This window comes from Callorhinus ursinus, unplaced genomic scaffold (genome assembly GCF_003265705.2).
Source record: "Callorhinus ursinus isolate GAN/ISIS: 27379988/994484 unplaced genomic scaffold, GSC_fseal_2.0 scaffold4, whole genome shotgun sequence".
NCBI classification, from domain to species: domain Eukaryota; kingdom Metazoa; phylum Chordata; class Mammalia; order Carnivora; family Otariidae; genus Callorhinus; species Callorhinus ursinus.
Genome location: NW_027397066.1, coordinates 80672252 through 80695990, shown reverse-complemented (window position 1 = coordinate 80695990; position 23739 = coordinate 80672252). Strand labels below are relative to the sequence as shown.

Below are 23739 nucleotides of genomic sequence, written 5' to 3'. Positions count from 1 at the left end.
AAAGAAGAGTTAATACCCACGCTTCTCAAACTATTCCAAAAAATACAAGAGGAAGGAAATCTTCCAAATTCATTCTAGGAGGCCAGTATAACCCTGATACCAAAACTAGATAAAGATACTACAAGGAAAGAAAACTACAGGTAAAAATCTCTCATGAATATAGATGCAAAAATCCTCAACAAAATATTAATAAACTGAATCCAACAATACATTAAAAAAAATCATACACCACAATCAAGTGGGTTATTCCTGAGATGCAAGTGTGGTTCAATATTTGCAAAACAATCAATGTGATACATCACATTCCATAAAGGATAAAAACCATATGATCATCTTAACAGAAGCAGAAAAAGCATTTGACAAAGAAATCCATTCATTATAAAAACGCTCAACAAAGTAGTTCTAGAAGGAACATATCTCAACATAATAAAGGCCCTATATGAAACACCCACAGCCAACCTCATACTCAATGGTGCAAAACTAAAAGCTTTTCCCTTAAGGTCAGGAACAAGTCAAGGATATCACTCTCAAGACTTCTATTCAACATAGTACTGGAAGTCCTAGCCATAGCAATTAGACAACATAAAGAGATAAAAGGCATCCAAATTGGTAAGGAAGAAGTAAAACTCAGTATTTGCAGATGACATGATACTATACATAGAAAACCCTAAAGACTCCACCAAAAAACTACTAGAACTGATAAATGAATTCAGTGAAGTAGCAGGATACAAAATCAATGTACGGAAATCTGTTATATTACTATACACTAATAATGAAGCAGGAGAAAGTGAAATTAAGAAAATAATTCCATTTACAGTTGCATCGAAAACAATAGAATGTCTAGGAATAAACTTAACTAAAGAGGTGAAGGACCTCTATTCTGAAAACTGTAAAACACTGATGAAAGAAATGCCAGACAACTCAAAGAAATGAAAAAACATTCCATGCTCACGAATTAGAAAAACAAATATTGTTAAAATGTCTATACTACTCAAAGCAACCTACAGGCTTAATGCAATCCCTATCAAAATACCAAAAGTATTTTTCATGGAACTAGAACAAACAATCTTTAAATTTGTATGGAACCACAAAAGACCTTGAATAGCCAAAGCAATCTTGAAAAAGAAAAAACTGGAGGTATCAAAATCTCAGACTTCAAGTTATATTGCAAAGTGGTAGTATTTAAAACAGTATGGTACTAGCATAAAAAAAGACACATAGATAAATGGAATAGAACAGAAAGCCCAGAAATAAACCCATGATTATATGGCCAATTAATCTTTGACAAAGGAGGAAAGAGTCATCTAATAGTTAAAAGACAGTTCCTTCAACAAATGATGTTGGGAAAATTGGACAGCCACATGCAAAAGAACAAAACTGGGGCACTTTCTTTCACCATACACAAAAATAAACCAAAATGGATCAAAGACCAAAATGTGAGACCTGAAACCACAAAAATCCTAAAAGAGAGCACAGGTAGTAATTTCTCTGACATTGGCCACAGCAACATTTTACTAGATAATGTCTCCTGAGGCAAGGGAAAAAAAATCAAAAGTAAACTATTGGGACTACATCAAAATAAAAAAGTTCTGCACAGTAAAGGAAACAATCAACAAAACTAAAAGGCAACATACTAAATGGGAGAAGATACTTGCAAATGACATATCCCATAAAGCGTTAGTATCCAAAATATATAAAGAACTGATACAACTTAATACCCAAAAAACAAATAATCCAATTAAAAATTGCAGAAGACACAAATACATATTTCTCCAAAAAAGACATTCAGATGGTCAACAGACACATAAGATGCTCAACATCGCTCATCATCAGAGAAATGCAAATCAAAACTACAATAAGATATTGCCTCACACCTATCAGAAAGCCTAAAATCGAAAATACAAGAAACAAGTGTTGGTGAGGCTGCAGAGAAAGGGGAACCCTCTTGCATTATTTGTGGGAATGCAAATTGGTGCAGCCATTGTGAAAAAAGGTATGGAGTTTCCTCAAGAAATTAAACATAGAAATACCCTACAATCCAGGAATCACACTACTGGGTATTTACCCAAAAAATACAAAAACACTAATTCAAAAGGACACATTCACCTTTATGTTTACTGCAGCCTTATTTACAATAGCCAAACAAAGGAAGCAGCCTAAATGTCCATCAATAGATGAATGGATAAAGAAGAAGTGGTATGTATTTACAATGGAATATTACTCAGCCATAAAAAGAGAATGAAATCTTGCCATTTGCAACAACATGGATGGAGCTAGTGTATAATGCTAAAGCAAAATAAGTCAGAAAAAGACAAATACCACATGATCTCACTCGTATGTGGAATTTAAGAAACAAAACAAACGAGCAGGGGAAAAAAAGAAAAAAGAGAGACAACCAAGAAACAGACCCTTGACTACAGAGAACAAGTTGATGGGGTAGGAGGGGGGGGGGGGGTGGGGGGGGGGGGGAAGTAGGGGAGGAGGATTAAAGAGTATACTCATCATGATTAAAAAAATAAATAAAATGAAAAAAATTGGGATTTAAAAACTGAGCAGGAGCTATGAACATAAGCGGTCAGATGGCCTCTGTGTCTAAGTATCTTCATGTTCTACAGGACAAATGGGATAATAACACTGGGGTTCTCAGCATCAGTGTATCTACTTTCACTTAAACTATTTTTGGAATGGTACTCTGGTCCCTGTTACTTCAAGTTAGTCTGATGTGTCCAGACTACAAGTTTTCTGTTTTCAGCCTTTCTAGAGACGAAATACAGTCTTTGGCTTACATGGGAAGGGGTAGTCACTATAAAGTGGGGGAAGGGGCTTCCTGGTAGTAATGACCTCCCCACGAGAACATGCCCCTTACGAAGGACCACTTCCACCCACCCCAGAAGAGGACAAGGGGAAGCACAAGAAGTGCGTGGTGCAGCGCCTCAACGCCTACTTCATGGACGGGAAGCTCCCAGGATGCTACAACATCACCAGTTTTTAGCCACACAAAAAGGCTAGTTCTGTGTGTTGGCTGCTCCCCTGTCCTCTGCCAGCCCACAGGAGGAAAAGCAAGGCTTACAGAAAGATGCTCCTTCAGATGGAAGCAGCACTAAAATCACCCTGAATCAGATGAGTGGGAAACTCTCAATAAACATATTTTGGATAAAATAAATTGAAATAAAATGAAATAAAATAAAAGAGAAGTATGGAAAGGGAATGAGATTTTAATACCACCAAATTCTGACTGAAGATTCCAAAAAGCAAACTGGTTACTTCTTGGCTTTCTAATCCAGGATTTACACATCAAAGTTTTGCTAAATTAGTTACTGCTTGTCTTTCTTCCCAGGTCCTAAAATATTTTTGTGTCATCTCCTCTCCCTTTTTTCTTTTCCCCTTTCCTTGTGGATTTAAACCTTTAAAAAAGTATCCCTTTACTGTAGTTTTAGTTTCCAGAAAGAAGTGAAACTAAGTACAATTCTTTATTCTAACACCTCTACTCCCTAAATCCTAATATTTAAACAGAAAATTTTCTTTATAAAAGATTTTGGAGCCAAATAAAAAGGAAGTCCTATAAACTAGGACTCAAAGAGAACAAAAAGGCACAGGTGCATTTTCCTGTTTGTCCCCAATTCTGTAGATTGCACTTAAATTATTTATTTTTTATTTTTTTCAAGATTTTATTTATTTATTTGACAGAGAGAGACACAGCGAGAGAGGGAACACAAGCAGGGGGAGTGGGAGAGGGAGAAGCAGGCCTCCTGCGGAGCAGGGAGCCCGATGCGGGGCTCGATCCCAGGACCCTGGGATCATGACCTGAGCCGAAGGCAGACGCTTAACGACTGAGCCACCCAGGCGCCCCTGCACTTAAATTATTTTATATTTTGTCTTTATCATCTATCTTTTGTGAGAAAAACCACAAAAATTTCTGCTGTTTAACATTTTTATTAATAAACTTGACTAAAGGTAACTCTAGCATATAGTGATATGCCATATGCATAGGTATGTAATATAAATGTGACGGGAACTTGGTATTTACCTATGTCAATAATAATAATGCTTTGTGGATTTCTTAACTTATTGCAATAAAACACACACTGGAAAGAGGAAAAGTATTCTGGAGCATATATATTCAATTTCAGTGTTGCTGTATAACCTAGCTACTACATGGACATAACCGACTCATGATACAAACTCTAGGAGTCTTAGGATGTAAAGGAATAGTTCTCTTTTATCCTTTCATCCCCCAACTGGGATAAAGGCAGGAACAGCTAGAAATAGACTATGAAATTGGACTAATTGGGTGTATATCCATCCTTTAATACAGACTAGGGAGAGGAGGCTGAATTGAGGTGGTCTATGCACTCTCCCAAAAAAATCCTGATGCCTTAACAGAAGCAACTCACATTTAATGGTGTTTATGTTTCTGTTACCAAGATTAGGACATTATCAGGGATTATAGCACGATTTCTGTTTTATTTCTACAAAGTACACCAGTCACAAATTCCTACAGTCCATTTTAATAATGGAAAACAGTATCTTGTAAAACAATGAATGAATGTTCTTTCATTCTTGGTCTTACGTGAATTTATGAAAATAAGATAGTATGAAAAAAAGAAAAGCAGAAGAGGATAGAAAACAAAGACATTCATAAATACCAGGAGATGACCCACTGAATAAGAATGACTTTTAACACTGTGCATCAACTGTACTAAAAAACAACAACAAAAAAAACCAAAGTTCCAGTCTCATGAAAACAAATTCAATCTAAACATGTTGCTGTTCTTTAAAAAAAAAAACAAAACTGACTTTTAAAAATTAGCTCATGTTGCTGTTTTTTAATTAAAAAAAGATTTAAAAATTAGCTCTGATAAGTAATCTCTATTCATTTAAATTTGAAGCATTTAAAGTCTAAGCTAAAGAAAGTACTGAGATCAAGATTTTATTTATTTTTAATTTTTTTTAAAAGATTTTATTTATTTATTCATGAGAGACAGAGAGAGACAGAGAGAGAGAGAGAGACAGAGAGAGAGAGAGAGGCAGAGGGGGAATCAGGCTCCCAAGGAGCAGGGAGCCCGATGTGGGCCTCGATCCCAGGACCCTGGGATCATGACCTGAGCCGAAGGCAGACGCTTAACCATCTGAGCCACCCAGGCGCCCTGAGATCAAGATTTTAATGTGTAGTATGTAAGAACATGAGCTCTCAGAAAATCCAAGGTTAGAGTCCTGGTGCTTCTGTTTATTTATAAAATGGGTATAATTAATAGAATTAATTTGTTTGTTTTAGCTATTATATTTAGTTATGACAAAACATCCTTTGGCTTCACTGTCCCCATAATACAAAATTATTATGAACATGGTCGTGGGATAGATTCAGACCGAGTTGTAACTTTATAAAGAATCACAGGAAGGAAGGTCAGAAAGAAGAGAGTACTATTAAGGATATAGAGAAAAATAAAACAGAGAAAAGACACAGGGGTGCTGGAGTCATCAGTCCTCTTCTCTGTTATGACTGGGCTGTGTTTCTAGTATTGGTCTGTTTCTGTCTGCCTTCTGATTTTCAAGGGTTTCTCCTAATTTTTTCTAATGCTGTTATGAATATATTATTATGAAAAAGTCCTCTATCATTTTTCTTTAAAGATTTTATTTATTTGACAGAGAGAGACACAGCGAGAGAGGGAACACAAGCAGGGGGAGTGGGAGAGGGAGTAGCACGCTTCCCGCCGAGCAGGGAGCCCGATGCGGGGCTGGATCCCAGGACCCTGGGATCACGACTTGAGCCAAAGGCAGACGTTTAACGACTGAGTCACCCAGGAGCCCCAGTCCTCTATCATTTTTAGGGATTTTCTAAAAAGGTGGAAAAACTTTAGTCTGTTAGGTTCCTTTTTAACCGATAAACAATTTATATAAAATGTAATAAATTAATAATCCTTTATTTTTGTCCTGGAAATACAATATTTGATTTCAAGACCATCTCTCTTTTAAGAATACTAAAGTCAAGTGGAGATCATTTTAAATATTCACCTCTATTAAATAATATACAAGTGGAAACTTTAAACGTTGATAAAACAATGAGGGAAGCAAAGGAGCTCCAATTATAAACAATATAATCATAAGATATAATTGGACCTACTTTTTTTAAACATTGAAGTATCTACAATGCTTCAAAAAAATAATATAATCTACATGGATTCTCCAGGTTGTTAACATCTATAGGAAAAGTTATTGTAAGTACATTAATAAGTTAATTACATTTGTGGTTCATGACTAGGACTTACCAAGTTCTGCTAAGTTGCCAAATGCAACAAGACACATTTCTGTAAGAGCTGCATTTTGGCAATGGATGCCCAATAATTTCACTAAGGTAGGTATAACACCCATATTGATAAGCTGAGCTTGAAGGGAATCTGTAAAAGACAAACAAACAAAAGTGTTTATGTATCAAATGAACATTAGTAAGAAAGCACCTCTTATTCTCCCTATTGCAAACTCAATACTATTTCAATTACAGTAAATAAGATTAAGTCCATCCATACAATTGTCTGAAAAATCTTAAAACATTAGTTCACAAGAGTTTTGAATCTTTTCAACGACTAAAAGAAATTTAGGAATGAACTCAACATGTCAAAACATTAGTTTTGTTTTTTTTTTTTTTAAACAGGGTCGTATACCTTTGTAGAGTAGGCTTTAAAAATGTATAAATAATTAAACATTACCACTGCTAGTTATGTGAAAAAGTTAGACAAAGTAATATTTGTATTATAGGAAAGCAGAGTATACAAAAGCATAGAAAAACAAATTTAATAAAGACCAAGAGAAGACAGAATCTTAGAATCCCTTAAAAACAGCTGCTTCATAATAAAGAATGAAAAATATATATAATACGCAAAAATCGTTTTGATTATTTGTAGCAGAATGTTCTCCGATGACTGCTAGGAAGGAAAGTAGTTTTTACAAGGAAAAAATGTGTTGCTTAAAATATTTTTCTTTTCAAAATTTTAATAAGTGACAAGCATCTTAGTAAAGAAAATTTGGCTTGAGAAGTAAAGAGAATGAGATCAATATGCTTTGTCATCAAGGCTTGCCTTCATTTTCTAAGAAACTAATTAGTTTTAAAGTATTTAACAGGCCTTGGATTTCCACAATGGCTCTTCATGAACAAATTATGACAGAATACCTGTAGCAAAGCTGAAGGTAAATAGACCAAATGAAAACCAAAAGTACTGCCTCTTACAAAACGCTAAGAAAGATATAAAACACTCACATGCCTATGTAAAACACTATCACTATTAATAACTGTTTCATCCAAAGATACAGGAATACTTTCAAAATTCTGTTTCTTTTGAAAATTATATGACATTTTCAAGCTAATAATTTTCTCCATATTCTTTTTAAAGTTATCTACTGGGAATCTAAAGATAAAAATTCCATTTATTACAAACACATTTTCCCTAGAGCATGCATCCTTTGACAGTTTGCTTACTAATCTCTTCATCACTCTTTCTGTTCTTAATCAATTGATAAGGAGGTGGTTGGGTGATTATCAGATAAGAACAAGAAGGCGGGTTGAGCTGCCTCACATTCCAGTTGATTATATGCCTTGCAGTCTTTGTAGTCAATTTTTCCTGCTTTTAGAATAAAGTATCAAGGGATAGCCAACCGAGGCTTATCACCCTGAAAACTGATGAGTGGGTAATTACGCATATTATCTGGTTCAATTGTGGGGGGCCTATAACCAAAACAAGAATATAGGCCTGGGAAAAAGGGAAGTTTACATTTAGAGTTCAAAGAGTCTAAAACAATTTCAAATTTTGCAATGGAATTATGAAATCTGTTCCAAAGAGACATAAATAAAAGAATATATTCAACTAAATGATTTGTTCTTATGCCTTTAATGTTAAATTTTTACTATACAATTCATCAATTGATGAATGATTCACAGTATCTGTATTATCTTATAAGCAAATTACTTATATTAAAAGGTATAGTGTTAAGTGTTTTATCGGCAGAATAGTTATAGTATTTGTAACGATCATGCACCAATAAGCTTTCCAAGTCAGAAATTATTTTGATTACTTACCAGTAAAGTTCCTTATTATTGGATCACCTTTGCAGATCTTTGTTCTTTAGCAGTATTTTTAAATTTCATTTATTTACTCATTTTGACTACCTCTTCAAATACTGCAGAGCTGTTGAATCATTAAGTTTCAGGTATGTAAGCGTGAGCACTAGCGCATGCATTGAGTGTGAGTCAAACTCCACTATATGTCTGCATATATGTAAGCATCACACACACCCCCTCAGTACTGTTGGCACACACTATAAAAATCCAACAGTCCAGGGACATCAGAGGAATAACAAATTTTATGAAGGAGAGAACTCAACAGGAGAATACCACTTAGAAGATGATGTTCTTCATATTCTCCTAACTTGGCATCTCTACCACTTCCTTGGACTGCTTTTAAGGTATTATGAATTTTGGTTCCAGGGAAATGAGGGACAAAAAAAATAGGAAACGTTGCATAGTTTCAAAAAATCTTTGGCATACAAATTGAAGCAGTAATATCTGAAATTGTGGTAAATCAGGAGAAAAAAGAAGTATAGCCCAATGGCATTTGGTGTGAATCACCCTAATTCATGAAAATCACTTTCCTTTGGGAAAATGTGTTTTAATGCTACCCAGGAGCAAAATTAATTGTATACTCACATACAACACACATACCACACACAAGTAAAGAGAAAAATTATATAGTCATCCAATGGACATACTCATTTTTGATCACTTGGGTGCCTTCTTTTATATCCATCTCTATGAGGCTAACTAAAACAAAAATTACACTCGGATAACTCTAAAGTCTGTTCATATCAATTGCAGGTAAGTAATTCTCCTTGGATAATGAAGGCCCAGATGAGGAAAAAAACTTTACTCAAACAGACTGATACAAATTTTCATTTCAAGATAAGCAGGCATCCTAGAACATGGTTCTCAAAATGGGGTCCCCAAAACCCTTTCAGAGGATCATAAAACCAAAACTACATTCATAAAAATACCAAGATTTTATATGCCTTTTGTACTGTACTGATATTTATACAATGGTGCAGAAACAGTGGTGGGTAAAACTGCTGGGGTTTTATTATCAATCTAGTCAGTGGCACCAAATTCTGTTGGTGGTCATCATATTCTGCCCCATCACACATTCACAGTAAAATAAATGCTATTCTTCTATGCAATTTTTTTTTTTTAAGTAGGCTCCACACCAACATGAGGCTTGAACTCACAACTCTGAGATCAAGAGTCACATGCTCTACAGACTGAGCTAGTCAGGTGCCCCAGCAATATTTTTAATTTTGAAAAGTTATTTTTCATAAAAATACATGGTAATGTGAGTTATTATTTTAAATGCGATATTAAATAATTTAAATTGTCTCCATTTTAATTTCTAATATGGTAAATATTGATAGTGATAGCCCATATTTATAAACAAAAATTCTATAGGGTCTTCTTCTAAGAGAGTCCTGAGACCAAAAGTTTAAAAACCACTGCCAAAGGATTACCTAACTTTTATAGGAGATGGAAAACAAAACAAAACAGAACATGGAATAGATATTCTGAAATTCAATGATGTGCTTGGCAGATGAAGTAACAGGAAAAGAAATAAAAATTAAAAGCATGGTAGGAATCCTAGATTTTGGTGTTTGGATATTTTGAGCAAAATTACATTAAGCGCCTGAACATTTATTTTATTTTGCTTATTTGAGTAGAAACTCTACTTAAGCCTAGGAGAATATTCCATGGTTGGGTCTGTTTGCCTATTTCAGTTACAACTTAGTATGTTATCAATAGGTTTTTCTTTTTGGAGGGGTAGGATTAAGTAGGGGTCCTGTTTGTCTGGAATAAATTGGTATTAATTCTTATTGCTGGAAACAAATGATTAAGTTTAATCACTTTTTCTTATTGCCCAAAGAAAGCTTGTGAGTGGATTTCAAAGGATGGTAGGTGACACTCATTATGGATGGTATCAGGAGTATGACTTTTAAATCAGAGACTAACTGGAAAACATTCTTAGAACCAGATATAGTTCACATTCTCTAGAACTGAAAAAGTGAAACAGTGCAGGACTGAGAATTTTTGCATCCTTCAGTGAATACCAGCAACTCCAGGGGAATGTTTATCAGAGCTCAACAAACACAATTCACAAAATGCAACCCAGGCCTGTACACAGCAAACACTTATGTGTGAAAGACAGTCTTTAGACAACACAATGTCATAAATGTCTGAAGACTTTTAAAGATTGCTCCTGACACACATCACAGACAAATACTGACCAAAATACAGAATTACAAAGTATCAAGATGACACAGGCCCTACATGATCTATGGGGAGGAAGAGGAAGAAAGGCACTGAGGGGGTGCAATACAGATGCATATACAAAGAGATATAAGGCAATCAACGCATGCGCTGGTGTGAACACTTACCTACCTACATTTGAATTTCAATGGTTCCAAGTTCTTCAGGTCACACTCATGGAAACTCCAAAGAATGGAGATCTGGAGAGAAGATCTTAAGTTGAAGAACCTTTGTCCCCCTGAGTTTTAAGTTTAATGTTTAAAACATTGGTATAGATTATAGGTCCAGAAAAGAATCCCAGTAACTCAACTGAAGTTATGTTGATCAATTACTATAAAGAATAAGTTCCTTAAGAAGACTGCAACACATGTTTACCTTATTCATAAGAAAAGGCCCTTATAGACAATATTATAAGATTATTAAGCTTAACAGTAAATAGGACTTAATGATGAAACTGTGTCAAAAAAAGATATACACAATTCAAAATACATAGTCTCTACATTAGTATGTATATATAGTATGTATACTATTCATACTATAAGGAGTACAATGTTCCTATTTACAGGCTTGCATGGAAAACCATCTACAATCAAGTGAATTATATACAGTTAAAACAATAAACACTAGCAAATATAAATCTTGATGAATTGTAATACAAATTAGATAAAAGCCATTTGGGCATAATAAAGACTGAAGAAAATTGCCCCTGACTAATGGCATATATATATTTCCAAAAAAGGACACAAAAATTAAAAATGATGTAAAACAGGGAACAGAAATGTTAAGTTTAAACAAGTTGTAGTGGATTAAATAGTGAAAAGTAAACTGACTTTACAGCTGCCAAGAGGATGATTTGTAGTTAAAAACTTTATACATCCACATGTGCATGTACACAGTTTTCAGTTACTTATTACTTAATATCTTTTTGTTTGGTCAGGAAAGTGGAGAACTTTTATTTAAACCTGTATTGAGCATATAAAAGTAAAAATATTTACATGTGTTTAAAATTAACTTTAACTCAATTATTTTAAAAGCCCTCTTTAAACAAAACATGCATTACGTGTTCTACACCCAGATTATCCCTATAATTTGAACCCCAGGTTATACATTTTAATGACAAATAGTAATTCAATGAAAAAAAGAGAACCACGATTCATTAGCACTGAGAATACTGGAGGTTTAAAACAACACATGTACACAATTCTTTATTTTCTAACAGTTAAAAAATAGAAAAGAATTCAAAAGTTTCTTCTGAAAATAAGAGTCTCTACAAGAGCAAAATCTCCCTTTTGTAAAAGTTTTAGAGATAATCACAAAATTACGAGTATAATGTAAAACAATAGCAAAAACAAAAACCCCAAAGCAAAATCACAAGAGAAAGGAAAAATGTTTTATTATCCTTAAGAGACCTACCCATATACCGTTCTCAACCCAATGACACTTAGAGTGATTATGTCTTAATCTAGTAGATAATTTTTTCCCCTTGGGCTCACTTCAGGTTAAATTACTACTACAGATCAGCTCTTGTAATGAATACTGCTACAAAGGAAATTTCTACAGATGTGACTACTCTGATTAAAGGAAACTCTATGCTTTCATCTCAGAAAGAAACTAGTCTTTTAAAGATTAAGACTTTTTTGTTTGTTTGTTTTCTTTTAAGAGGACTACTGCCAGCCATTGCTTAAGCAGCTCTTAGTGGGAGAAATATATCCTGTCTCTGCTCTCAAATGGCATTGCTGAAAGAAAGGCCATATCCATGGAGGCGTTAATTTAAGCCTACATTTTTGCACAGCAAATTAAGCTCAGTGCCATGTTAATGTACATCACAACATGTATACCTTACAAATATATATATTTAAAAACATAAAAATTCTTTGTTTTACAGAAGGATTTACTGGCTTAAAAGAAAACAAATATTACTAGTTATCCTGAAGCATTACTATTATTAATTTAAAATTACATGGAAATTCTTTGCAACACACAAACTATGTTAATAAAATACATTACATAACCAAAAGATTTCTGATTTCTGGCCAATCCCTGTTTTTAAAGCAGTATTTAAAAATTTTTCATTTAAAAAAATATAGGCAGTTTGGTCTTAACTGGATTTTACTTGTAGTTAGAAGACAGACATCACTTGTATAATTTTTATACAAGTGATTCTACATATGATACTTCTCTGCCTTGAGTTTTTCTCTGAATGGCTATTTTAAGTAGTCCACATTGAAGATGGACTGATAGGTGGCCAAAATCCATTATTCATCTCTGGCTTTAGCCTTAGCTCTTGGAAGGCCAAACATCTGAATACTTACTTCAGTGTTATTTCTGGCACCTACAAACCTGTACATGGTCAATAATCATGGGCTTGATACCATCAAGTTTCAACTGGTATAGTAACATCAATAATAAAAACACAGCCTAGTGTTCAGTTTTACTATCTAAATATTCATTTTTAAATTTAGGTAAGAATTCCATATATAGAGAAAATCTCCCTATGTGCTTCATATGCTGAAATTCTGTCAGTTGAAAAGTAAATGTATATTTATATTGCAATACTTAGAATGTGGCAATAACTAATGATGGTGAACAAACTATACAAATGTAAAAATTAAATCAAGGCAGAAAAAGAGAGATCAGATTACTTATCCTCTTTAGAATTTACAACATAAAATAAAATAAATGTTAGGAGCTGTTTTTAATTTTTAGTTACTTAATTTCATTCAGGCCATGAATCTTCCAAAAAGAAGTTCAAATTGGGAATTCTTTATATCTTGTGATGATGAATTAAAATCAGAAAGCCAACCCTGCCACCTCAAATTTTTACTATGAGTAAAATCTTGAAAATAATATTCAGGGTGCCTGGGTGGCTCAGTCGTTAAGCGTCTGCCTTCGGTTCAGGTCATGATCCCAGGGTCCTGGGATTGAGCCCCACATCAGGCTCCCTGCTCAGCGGGAAGGCTGCTTCTCCCTCTCCCACTCCCCCTGCTTGTGTTCCTTCTCTTGCTTTGTCTCTCTCTGTCAAAAAAATAAATAAAACCTTAAAAAAAAAAGAAAATATTCAATAACACCTATGATTAATTATCTTCAATCCAGACATAAAGCAAATAAAGAAAGAAAAACATCTTAGAGAATAAGGAACCCCAAACATATTTTGCTGCTCTATTGCCTTCAGTTAAAATTTGGTATCTATTTAGTATCACAATGCTATATGCACCACTATAATCTGATTATAAGAAAATCTAGGAAGCTGAAAATGCTAAGTATTGTTTCTGTAATATAATGCCAACGTTTAAATCATTAATGAAAAAACTATAATCATTTCATTTTTTTGTCAAAAAATTTCAGATTCTTGCATTCAGAAGTTCATTCTGTAATGGTCAAAGCTAAATATTAATGCCACTACTTGACCATGTGGAATTAAACCATATGTGCATTTTGTACACTTCTACTAAAATCCAAGTTCTTAGCTTATCCATTAAGTAATAGCATTATTATAGCAATTTTTTGGAAGGATTATGATGAAAAGCTAGGCTAGTCTAATAAGTCAAATTTAATGGACCAAATTAGCAGGAGGCACAAGAACAACTAACTGTTCTGTCATTCAGTAAAACAATTTGTTTAAAATGACATTTGTAGCAGAACTTCTTGAGCGCAACCTGGCTAAGTAAATTCAAATGCTGTTAGACAAACAGTAAAAATTCAGAAATTTTTTACAAAGAGAAAACAGTAAATAAAGAATTACACAATATATGTTTTTAAAACCTAAAAACTTCTCAGTTGCACAATAAAAGTCTTTTAACACAATTTAACACACTAGAGTATTTTAATTTTACAAACTAGGCTTCAAAAGATGCAAACTAAAAGCACATCTCGCAGGCCTTTTAAACAAGGGAAAAAAATGAACAGAAAATACACTGAAATGATATATTGGAAAATTAATATAATTATGCGAAAAAAGACAATAAGTTACAAAGAAAAAATTTTACATTTTGATTTTTTTTACCTTAAAGTTAGGCAAAAAGTTTTTAGTATTTAGGAATTATATATAATTATTAATTAGCCTGTACCCATAGTAAATAAACTGTGGAAACAGTTCTTCCCTTATGCAAAGGAACTCATTTTCTAAACATCTAATATCTAGGAAGTATTCTTTCTTACCTGTAATAAAGTAATACCAAAACATAAAAATAAACAAGTAGCTAAGGTGAAAGTGCTTTTTAGTTTTTAATCAGGATTATTCCTTATTAATTTCTATTCTTCCTATTTTAAGTATGAAGAAAAAGTAAGCCATCAGTCACCAGGAAAATGAATAATAGTTTGATTAAAATTGTGAAATTGTTGCTATTGGTTGAAATGAAGGTAGCAGCTAAAATTAATTACATATTAAGTAATCTTTAAGTTACAGAGAAAATACTTTACAGGCCTATTTTAAACAACTGAATTTATGTACTGGGCTAAATACTTAATTTCAATTGTTAAACCCATGCCTTTGAGTTCCATTTCCAAAACCACAGATGGCCTCCCTTCAAACAGTTCAGTTATCATGAGTCTATACAGCAAATAAATGTGAGAATTATTATAAGAGTATCCCAGAGAGATTTTAGGAGCCACAAAAAAAGAGAAATTTGTCTTTCAATAGGGAGCTATTAAGATACTAGAGAAAAATCAGCTCTATTTGAAAAATCATACATATACAATTAAATATAGATCAAATGTATACATATATCATATCCTCAAACTGATATCCCAAATATCCAATATACATCATATTCCTCATATATCATCTATATATGTATATTTCACATATATAATATAGGTTACATGAAGAAGCCAGTCATAAACTGTGTATATTATGTTAATCATTTTAGAAGGAAACTGATATTTTTCTTTTCTTTTTTTTTTTGATTTTTCCTTTCTTGATGGCATGTTTATTTCTTCTATTTTTCTCTCTTATGGCACAGCCTATGTAAAACAAGTAACTTTCGTCCTTACTTTAGTGCTTACTGTCAATAATTTTCTTAAGAATTGTAACAGACTTCTCCCTGTATTTTATTTCTCTAGCATAGGTATATTAAGAAAAAAATTAAATTCTCAATTACAGAGTTTTCCAAGAGATATTTACTGATTAATCATGGTCATCACAGTTATTACATATTACATGTAAGATAATAAAAATGGTGACCATCACTAGATTCCTGAACAAAGTGTTAAATAACTCTGGTGCTCTGCTTTTGATTACTGGTTTCCATTCAAATTGCAGTCAACTTTCAAGTATACATGTGCAGATTTTTTAAGTTTGTGGATCATCTATGGTAAATTTTTGGCACCATCATCAGGATGTTTTCAATGCCACTTTCTGCTACTACAATGAACATGAATAGGGAATATCAAGTAATATAGTGGGCAAGAGTTTGTAATGCTTCTAAATTAATAAAGGAAATACATTCCAAAAACCCATTTTTCTTCCAAGTATTGATTTTGTTAAGAAAAAAATTTTAGAGAATACTAAATATCCAGAAGTCAATAAATATTTGCCAAACTTCTACTATAGGCTAAAACGGTGTTATGTTTGAAAATAGATCTGAACAAAATTTTTAGCCTTCGCTGCAATATTTTGGCCTTGGGTAACCAAAGTAGAAAAAAAGATACCCAAGAAACTAATGAGATAAAAATATCTGTAATAATAGGTCTGAGTTTCTTGTTTATAGGATAAGTAATAGATGAAGAAAATATAGGAAGTTCAGCATATTTCCTAAAAACTGGATATCAAATTGTCAAGATGCTTTGCTCTAACCACAACTGTCAAACACTCAGACTATTTTGGAGAGCCACAGAATTCAAGAGTGCTTTTCTGCCATGTGAAAAATAGGTATGATTTTTCCCAAAAGGATAAATTTTAAATGATTTTTATTGAAAAAATTTTTGTCTTATTCTATTTAAACAAGATTTTATTTATATAATATTATGGATACAACCTTTCTGGCTAAGCAATTATAACTTTATTCAGATATTCCACACTTACCAGTTTGGGTATAAAAAATTTTAATTGCTTCACAAATGGGGAAATGAAAGAATATACCCAGCTCATAGCTTAAAAGTGTACATTCCAGAGCTGGTTCAAAAATTTTAAAACTCATGAACCTTGAGTTTTATATAGTTTTATCAAAGGGTACAAAAATACCTTTAGCACATACATTTTTTCATAATATATCCGTCTTGCATTTGGTTAGGAATTTTTTTTATTCCCTATTTAATGGATTTAAAAATTGGATATGCTCACAGTTGTCTACCAGATGGACAGGAAGACATCTTAAGTCTCAGTCTGGTGTCAATTTACTTTTAGGACTAATATACAATTTGAAAATATTATTATCAAGGAAACTATGTTGGTGGATCTTTGTGACCATTTTCAGCACTCTCTTATCTTTACATTTAAAAAAAAATTATCTGTGAAGCTAAAGCAATAACTTCTTATGAATAAGGCTTAATTTACTGGGGCTGAGGACAGAGTTAATTTTTCTGGTAGAGTAACAATTTATCACTCAACTATTCTACTCAGTTACTAGCAGAGGCTTATGTACTGAAATTCAATAGCAAATACACATAAAAAGGAACTTCATTTTCCAGTGCTAATAAAAACTGCTTCATGAATTTCAAAAGGCTTATTTTTTTTTACTCATCTAGGGGTACACGATCAATATCAAATGATCTGAAGTTAGCCAAAAAGACCTAATATTTAAGTAGGCAAGTCTTTAAACACACATTTTAAAGAAAAGAGTAAGTAATCAACAAAAACAATAATTATTTGCAATAATTATGTAAAATGAAAAGAATATAATTTAAGTTAAAGAGTATTATGGAGAAAAAGAATCACTTCACAAACTATGATCCCCATGACAGACAAATGTAAATACAAGCAGAGGAAAGAAGATAGTTAAACATTTGGCACCTGTTTTTTAAAATACTAAAGATAACTTTACTTCTATTTTATCTAATAAGTTTTGAAAGCTTCATTCCAATCACAGTTTTAGAATAATGGAACAAAACACTTCTGCTCCAATAATGTTCTGAGAAAAGTTAATTAAGGTTTCTGAAGTACCTAAGTTATTTTTTGAGAATACTTGCATGCCAGGAAAAAAGCCTACCCTTAACAAAACAAATATATTATGCATTTCAACTGTGGACTCAGAATGTTGTTAATCATTTCCTTCTCAATACACATGTCTACATATTGTGATATCCTACTATAGGGACTCAACAGAAACCACAGTCTTCTTTGGATTAGAATTAGTGATAATTTTAAAGACCATTTGGCCATTTGATATGCTTTTGTACAGATCTTTGAACAACGGTTTCCTCAAACGACAATGAGTTTAAAACCATAACAACATTATTTTTTTTATATCCAAAGCTGCTCTAATAACTTCATGGCTAGTTTCTTTCATTTATCTTTCTAAACCATTCTCCCACTTAGCATCTTGTCCCACCTTCTCTGGTGTCCAAGATGAACACTCAATGAAGACAGGTGTCCAAGATGTCCCAAATGAAGCTAAAGCAACATCAACAACTGGCCAATGATTTCTTAATGCAATTCAGATATGTGTGCATTATGGTCAAATTTCAATTATTTAGGAACTAGCTATTCATTTTGTGGATTACCCAGACTCTCTCATTTCTGTTTCTCCTGTTCATTTTCTCTTCAAAACTGATTGTACCACAGGGGAAAAAAAAAGTGGTAGTAGCTGACCCTATAAAGACTATCATTTGTTGCTAGCTTGAGTTTAATAGGCTATCCATTTGACAAATAAAAATTATTTCTTACTATTATTGGAAATTTTAATTCAGAGGTTATCTGGTATCCTGTGTATAGGATGTGACCTGAGGAAACATTCTAAGTTTAGCTTGTACAGTGTTAAAAAAGCACATGTAATCCAACATTTAAAAATCAGGTGTCATATGGAAAACTAGATTTGCAGCTTCCCCCCCATCTCCAAATGAAAGATATGGAAGTATCTGGCCAAAGTGCTGTTAGAAACTATGGAGTAGAGAGTAGTGGCCCTCCCCGTTCAATGAGACAAAGGCAGCAGTCCTCACTGTTTGTGGTTGTCTCTAACACCAAGGCCAAATGCCAGTAGCCACTGATCATCACGTTTGTCTTTTTTTTTTTTTTTTTAATTATTGAGAATATTTCTTTGGACTCATGACTACCAAAAGTGAAAAATGAAAAATATGCCTAAAGGTCCACGTGTTTCTAGAATACATCAAATAATGATATTACATGTTCAATATGGAAATAAAATATGTCTCTGTCAAAGACTACACCTTAAGATGCCATTATAAAACAAACCACAGAAAGACCTTAGGTGTGTTATAGCCTAGAAACCTATCAGAATTTTTGAGTGTTGGATCCATACTGTAACTCATATGATACATTTTTGTGACATTTAAAAGTACAGTGAAGCTTTCATATCACCATTTTTATGTTCATTTAATTAACCATATAGGTTATCTGAAAATTCTGACATATCATTTGTTGCCAGGTTTTAAGAATGTTTTACAGAGAAAAGAAACTTCTATTGACAAGTATTTACTAAATTTCTAAAATCAGAAACTGCAATTACTCTGAACTTTTTCTAAGGCCAGAGTTTATTAAAAGATTTTTTCTATTCTGACAAGTAAATCTAGTATCTAGATAAAATAATCTTACTAATATAGTGTTTGTGTTTTAAAGCTACTCCTGACATTAATATAAAGTAATAAACATGAAGCTATTTTAATATTGTTTATTTTTAAAATGTGAGTGAGAAATATTAAAGCATACCATTATGTTGTTTTTGTTTTTGGTATTAGTTAACATGGGTAACCCTTCAAAAACTCATCCCATTTAATAAATTAGAACATTCTGTATTTTTGAAACACTGTGATTTAATGTTGGCTAATTATTAATTTTATATGCCACTTATGAATTCTTTGCTCATAATTTTTCTAAATATTTTTGGTCTGTGCTACAGTAATGATTTTTAATCTCCCCCAGAGATAAAGCAAGTTTTCAATTTTGTTTACCATTCTCATTGCTATAGTTCATCAGCATGCCACAAAAGACAGTCAAGAGCTTCTCATTGGCGGGATCTGTTATACTGCACAGTGACCTTAAATGGTCAATTACAATCTGTGCACCACCTGCTTGGTCAACTGCACTTCTGCCCTCATCTGTAAAACAAAGAGTTAAATTAAAAATAAAAGAAAAAAGAAATGTACCTTACAATTTCAAATATAAAACATAACAATGTTATTCCTTATTTAGTGAGTTAAGTAGAAAATAAACCTAGGCAGGGCATTAAATATGTCTTTTTGGGAAAACAAAACAAGTAAACATGGAAATGGGGGTGGGATGGGGAAAAGAGACAATCACTTTTTCAGAGAAAAAAAATTATTCTCCCTGGCATCATATAGAAGCTTAAAGAACTCTGTGTCCTCGGAATGTATGACTAGCACATGTGAAAATTTTCACCTCCTCTTTCACAAATGACAATTCTGTGTAAGAGAACAAAACAGGAACTAATATTTTATAGAATTTTTTTTTCTCAGCTTGGAAGCCACTAAATATATCTTTCTATGAGTGTTTCTCAGTTATTATCAAAGAAAACCATCTAACTCACATAATAATTCTAGATCACAATAAGGGTCTTTTAAATGGCATTTCTATAGTCCATAAGCATGTTCCTTTTCTCAATTCTTGCTACCTTATGTTTCATTTTTCCTTATTCCCTCCATTCTAGAACACACCAATGTACCTCAACATTACAACCAGTGCTCAAAATGATGGTCAGACATACCTTCTGTCATGTATACATATATATTACATAGAACAGATGTCATTTAACTGTTGGAATACATAAAGAGCTTTAGAATACTTTTTAACCCCTGAAGGTAGGAAAGAGATGAAAGAAAGAGTATCTGTCTTTCTAAACCTGACTTTCCTCATATAAAAGAAACAGGAGAGCTATAAGTATAAGCCACATATGTGATTTAAATTTACTAGTAGCCACATGAAAAAAAGAAAAAGAAACAGGTAAAAAATTAATTTTAATAACCTATTTTATTAAATCCAATAAAACATCATCCCAATATGCAATCAATATACAGATTATTAATGAAATATTTTAAATTGTCCTTTTTGTGATAAATCTTTGAAATCTGATTGTACTCTACACTTACAGTCACATGTTAATTCAGACTAGCCACATTTCACAATTGTTTAAGAGCCAAATCTGGCTAGTGGCCACCATACTGGACAGGGCAGCTACAGAATCATGGTCTAAAGGGTCAGTAAAAGAAATGGCTCACAAGGGCATTATAGCTACTAAGTAAATGAAAGATTTTCATTTTTCTAATAAGAAAACTGAAACTAAGGTCATATCTTTATAATTGTTGCTGAATCATATTAGACAATGAAACAATATATATCAGTTCTTATGGTATACACACACACACACCCCTCATATAGCAGGGCCTCATAAATACTTGCTTGATAACTTTGAAAATTTTTCAGGAAATCTATACTCGAGTGAAATAACTTAATTTTGTCCACTTAGCTTTACTGTATTGTTATATAGTTGCAGGACGGGAACCTATGCTCATCAGCTAATAAAATCACAGAAAACTCCTAATTGTCAGGGTAACTAGTCAGATAAGCCAGCCAAGAACACTGGTCATATCTCATTTAGAAATCTAACATCCGAAGTTTTACTGTCCAATAACATAAGTGTAATGTTGGGCAATCTGTATGGGGATGATGTCAGAGAAAACTGAACATTATGATTACAAATCTAAATGTTCAGACCTTCAATAATAAAAATATACACTATATGCCATGCCTAAAATGTGGAGCGTAAATGGTCTTTGATTCAAATTGCTGATTAAATATGGGCTTTCAAAATATAAACCAAATAGGCTTAGGACTTAGAAATCTTAGAGAATTGCTAAACTAAGCCTTAAATTCATGTTCTAGGAAACTAAGACTTAAAAACCTTGTGGAGCCTATTTGCCATGAATTTTAAAAGCTAAGCTGGCTTCCTATCAACAGTTAACTATTTGGGGCGCCTGGGTAGCTCAGTCAATTAAACGTCTGCCTTCAGCTCAGGTCATAATATCAGGGTCCTGGGATCGAGCACCCACCTTGGGCTCCCTGCTCAGCGGAGAGTCTGCTTCTCTCTCTGCCCTCCCCTGACTCATGCTCTCACTCTCTCTGTCTCTAATAAATGAATGAAATCTTAATTTTTTTATTTTTATTTTTTTAAAGATTATTTATTTGACAGAGAGAGAGCATGAGTAGGCAGAGCAGCAGGCAGAGGGCGAGGGAGAAGCAGGCTCTCCGTTGAGCAGGGAACCCGATGCAGGACTCAATCCCAGGACCTTGGGATCATGACCTGAGCCATAGGCAGTTGCTTAACCAACTTAGCCACCCAGGCGCCCCATGAATGAAATCTTAAAAAAAAAAAAAAAAAGTTAACTACTCAGTATTCAAAATATTCAATAATGTAATAAATTTTTATACAAATTTATTCAACAAATCTGTTCATATTTAATAATGCAATAAATAACGTAATTACAATTAGAAGGCAAACCACCTATTTATGTTTGAGAACCACAGTGGTTTTCTTCTTTTCCTTTCCTTCCTTCTTCAGTTCCCTTCCTCCCTCCCTGACCCGTTTAGATTATTTACAACATAGCTCTTCACTCATGTATTATCAGCAGTTGATTACAGAACATAAACTCAATCTCTGTATTAGAAATTACATTATACCAAATCTGAGAAGAAAAATAAAGCACATATAGAAATAGATATCTAAGCTAAAAAAGTATTAACCACTACTACAGGAATGTTTATGCAGTTCCTTCCTCTTCCCCTTTTTTGACAAGCCATCCAGGGAAATAAGGTTAAAGATAATTTTATTAACATATTTTAAAGAACTGGAGGATGCAAAGGAATAAATGACAATGCTGTCTTCTATTACTCTACCAAAACCAGTGAAAGACTATGTCTTTAAGGGTATCTTATGAATCATTTACAATACATATTAGATCATCTATCATTGCACAAGTCCATATAAATTGTTCTCCCACAATAAAGGTAGCTCTACAGTTTTATGTTACAATATTAAAATGAGTATTATTACTGTTCACTAAAAATAATTTACAAAAGGTCCCTTATCCTAAACTTTCATATCTCTGAAATATAGGCTGACTTTTAACTCTTCTCATAATAAATAACTCCTAACTTGTGAAGCATCCTGCACTGTCCCTTCTAGAAATCTAATTCATTTCTTAATTTTCCATAATTATGAGGTTTCCAAACACTGGGTCAAAGTGCAGCCCACCAACTCTTTAGGCCCTGCTAGATTCTTTAATGATGACGTGTCATATGAAAGAAGTTTCCAGCACAAGTATATTTCTTCACAGTAGGTAAGAGCAGAGCTATAAATCTAAAGAGATACTGCACTTCCATTACCCTTTAGCAGCCAAGAGCAGGAAGCAATAAAATTTGCTTGTCATGGTTATTATGTCTCACAAATGAGAAAAAAAATGTTACCAAAAAAAGTTACCAAGGTGATATTCCATTATCAGGTACAAGTTATATAGTAAGGCTGAGGAAAGAACCTAAAATAACCACTGAATACAATCATTGTGACATGTTACAGTGTATTCTAATTTCAGATTTACTTGTATGTTTCCCCAACTAGGCTCTCTCTCTGTTCTAGGCAACAAATGCCCAGTACATAGTAGACACTCAGTATTTACTGAATAAATGGGGCCTTTGCTTAGATTTTGGTGAATTATCATTTACCTAGAGGATGAATGTGAGTGCGTGTGTATGTGTGTGTGTGTTTGTCAAAAGAAACAGATAGAGAATGAGAATGAAAATCATTTACTTGCTTTTGTTTTTAACCACCACAATATGGTTATGGAATAGTTTAGCTTTGCTTGTTGTTTGAACTTTATTTGAATGGAATCATGCTGTATTTATTCTTTTGTGCTTATCTTCCTATACTCAGTATTATGTTTGTGAAATTCTGTTTCATGCTTCCCACTGTATAATATTCATTGTATGAACACATCTCAATTATTTACCTATTCTTTTGATGAGTGTTACTTGGGTTGTTCCTACGTTTGGGCTATTCTTTACTATACATAGATGGTACTGTTGGTTCACTGAATTTGTGTAACTTCTACTTTCGTCATAAAGACGAACAGGTTGCCAAGGCCAGTGTACACTCCCTCCATCTGCATGTGAGTTCATTGCTTCACCCCTCCGCTACTGCTTGGGTATTATTTGATTTTTAAGGTTTAGGCAATCTGATAGGTAAGGTTGAACCTATTCCAAAATACACAAAAGCAGGTCT

At 33.2% G+C, this 23739-nt stretch overlaps 1 protein-coding gene across 5 annotated transcripts in view; it reads right to left on the bottom strand.

Annotated features, from left to right (window-relative positions):
* RAP1GDS1 (Rap1 GTPase-GDP dissociation stimulator 1) overlaps positions 1 to 23739 on the bottom strand; it is a 157440-nt gene that overhangs the window by 38895 nt on the left and 94806 nt on the right. For 4 of the 5 annotated variants that reach the window (XM_025873473.2, XM_025873472.2, XM_025873476.2 and 1 more), the window contains 2 exons: positions 19400 to 19546; positions 6267 to 6395 (listed from right to left, as the gene is read on the bottom strand). In XM_025873473.2, coding sequence (XP_025729258.1) covers positions 6267 to 6395; positions 19400 to 19546 — 276 coding nt within the window. The remainder of the gene's footprint in view (positions 1 to 6266; positions 6396 to 19399; positions 19547 to 23739) is intronic. The other variant, XM_025873474.2, reaches the window with a different exon arrangement.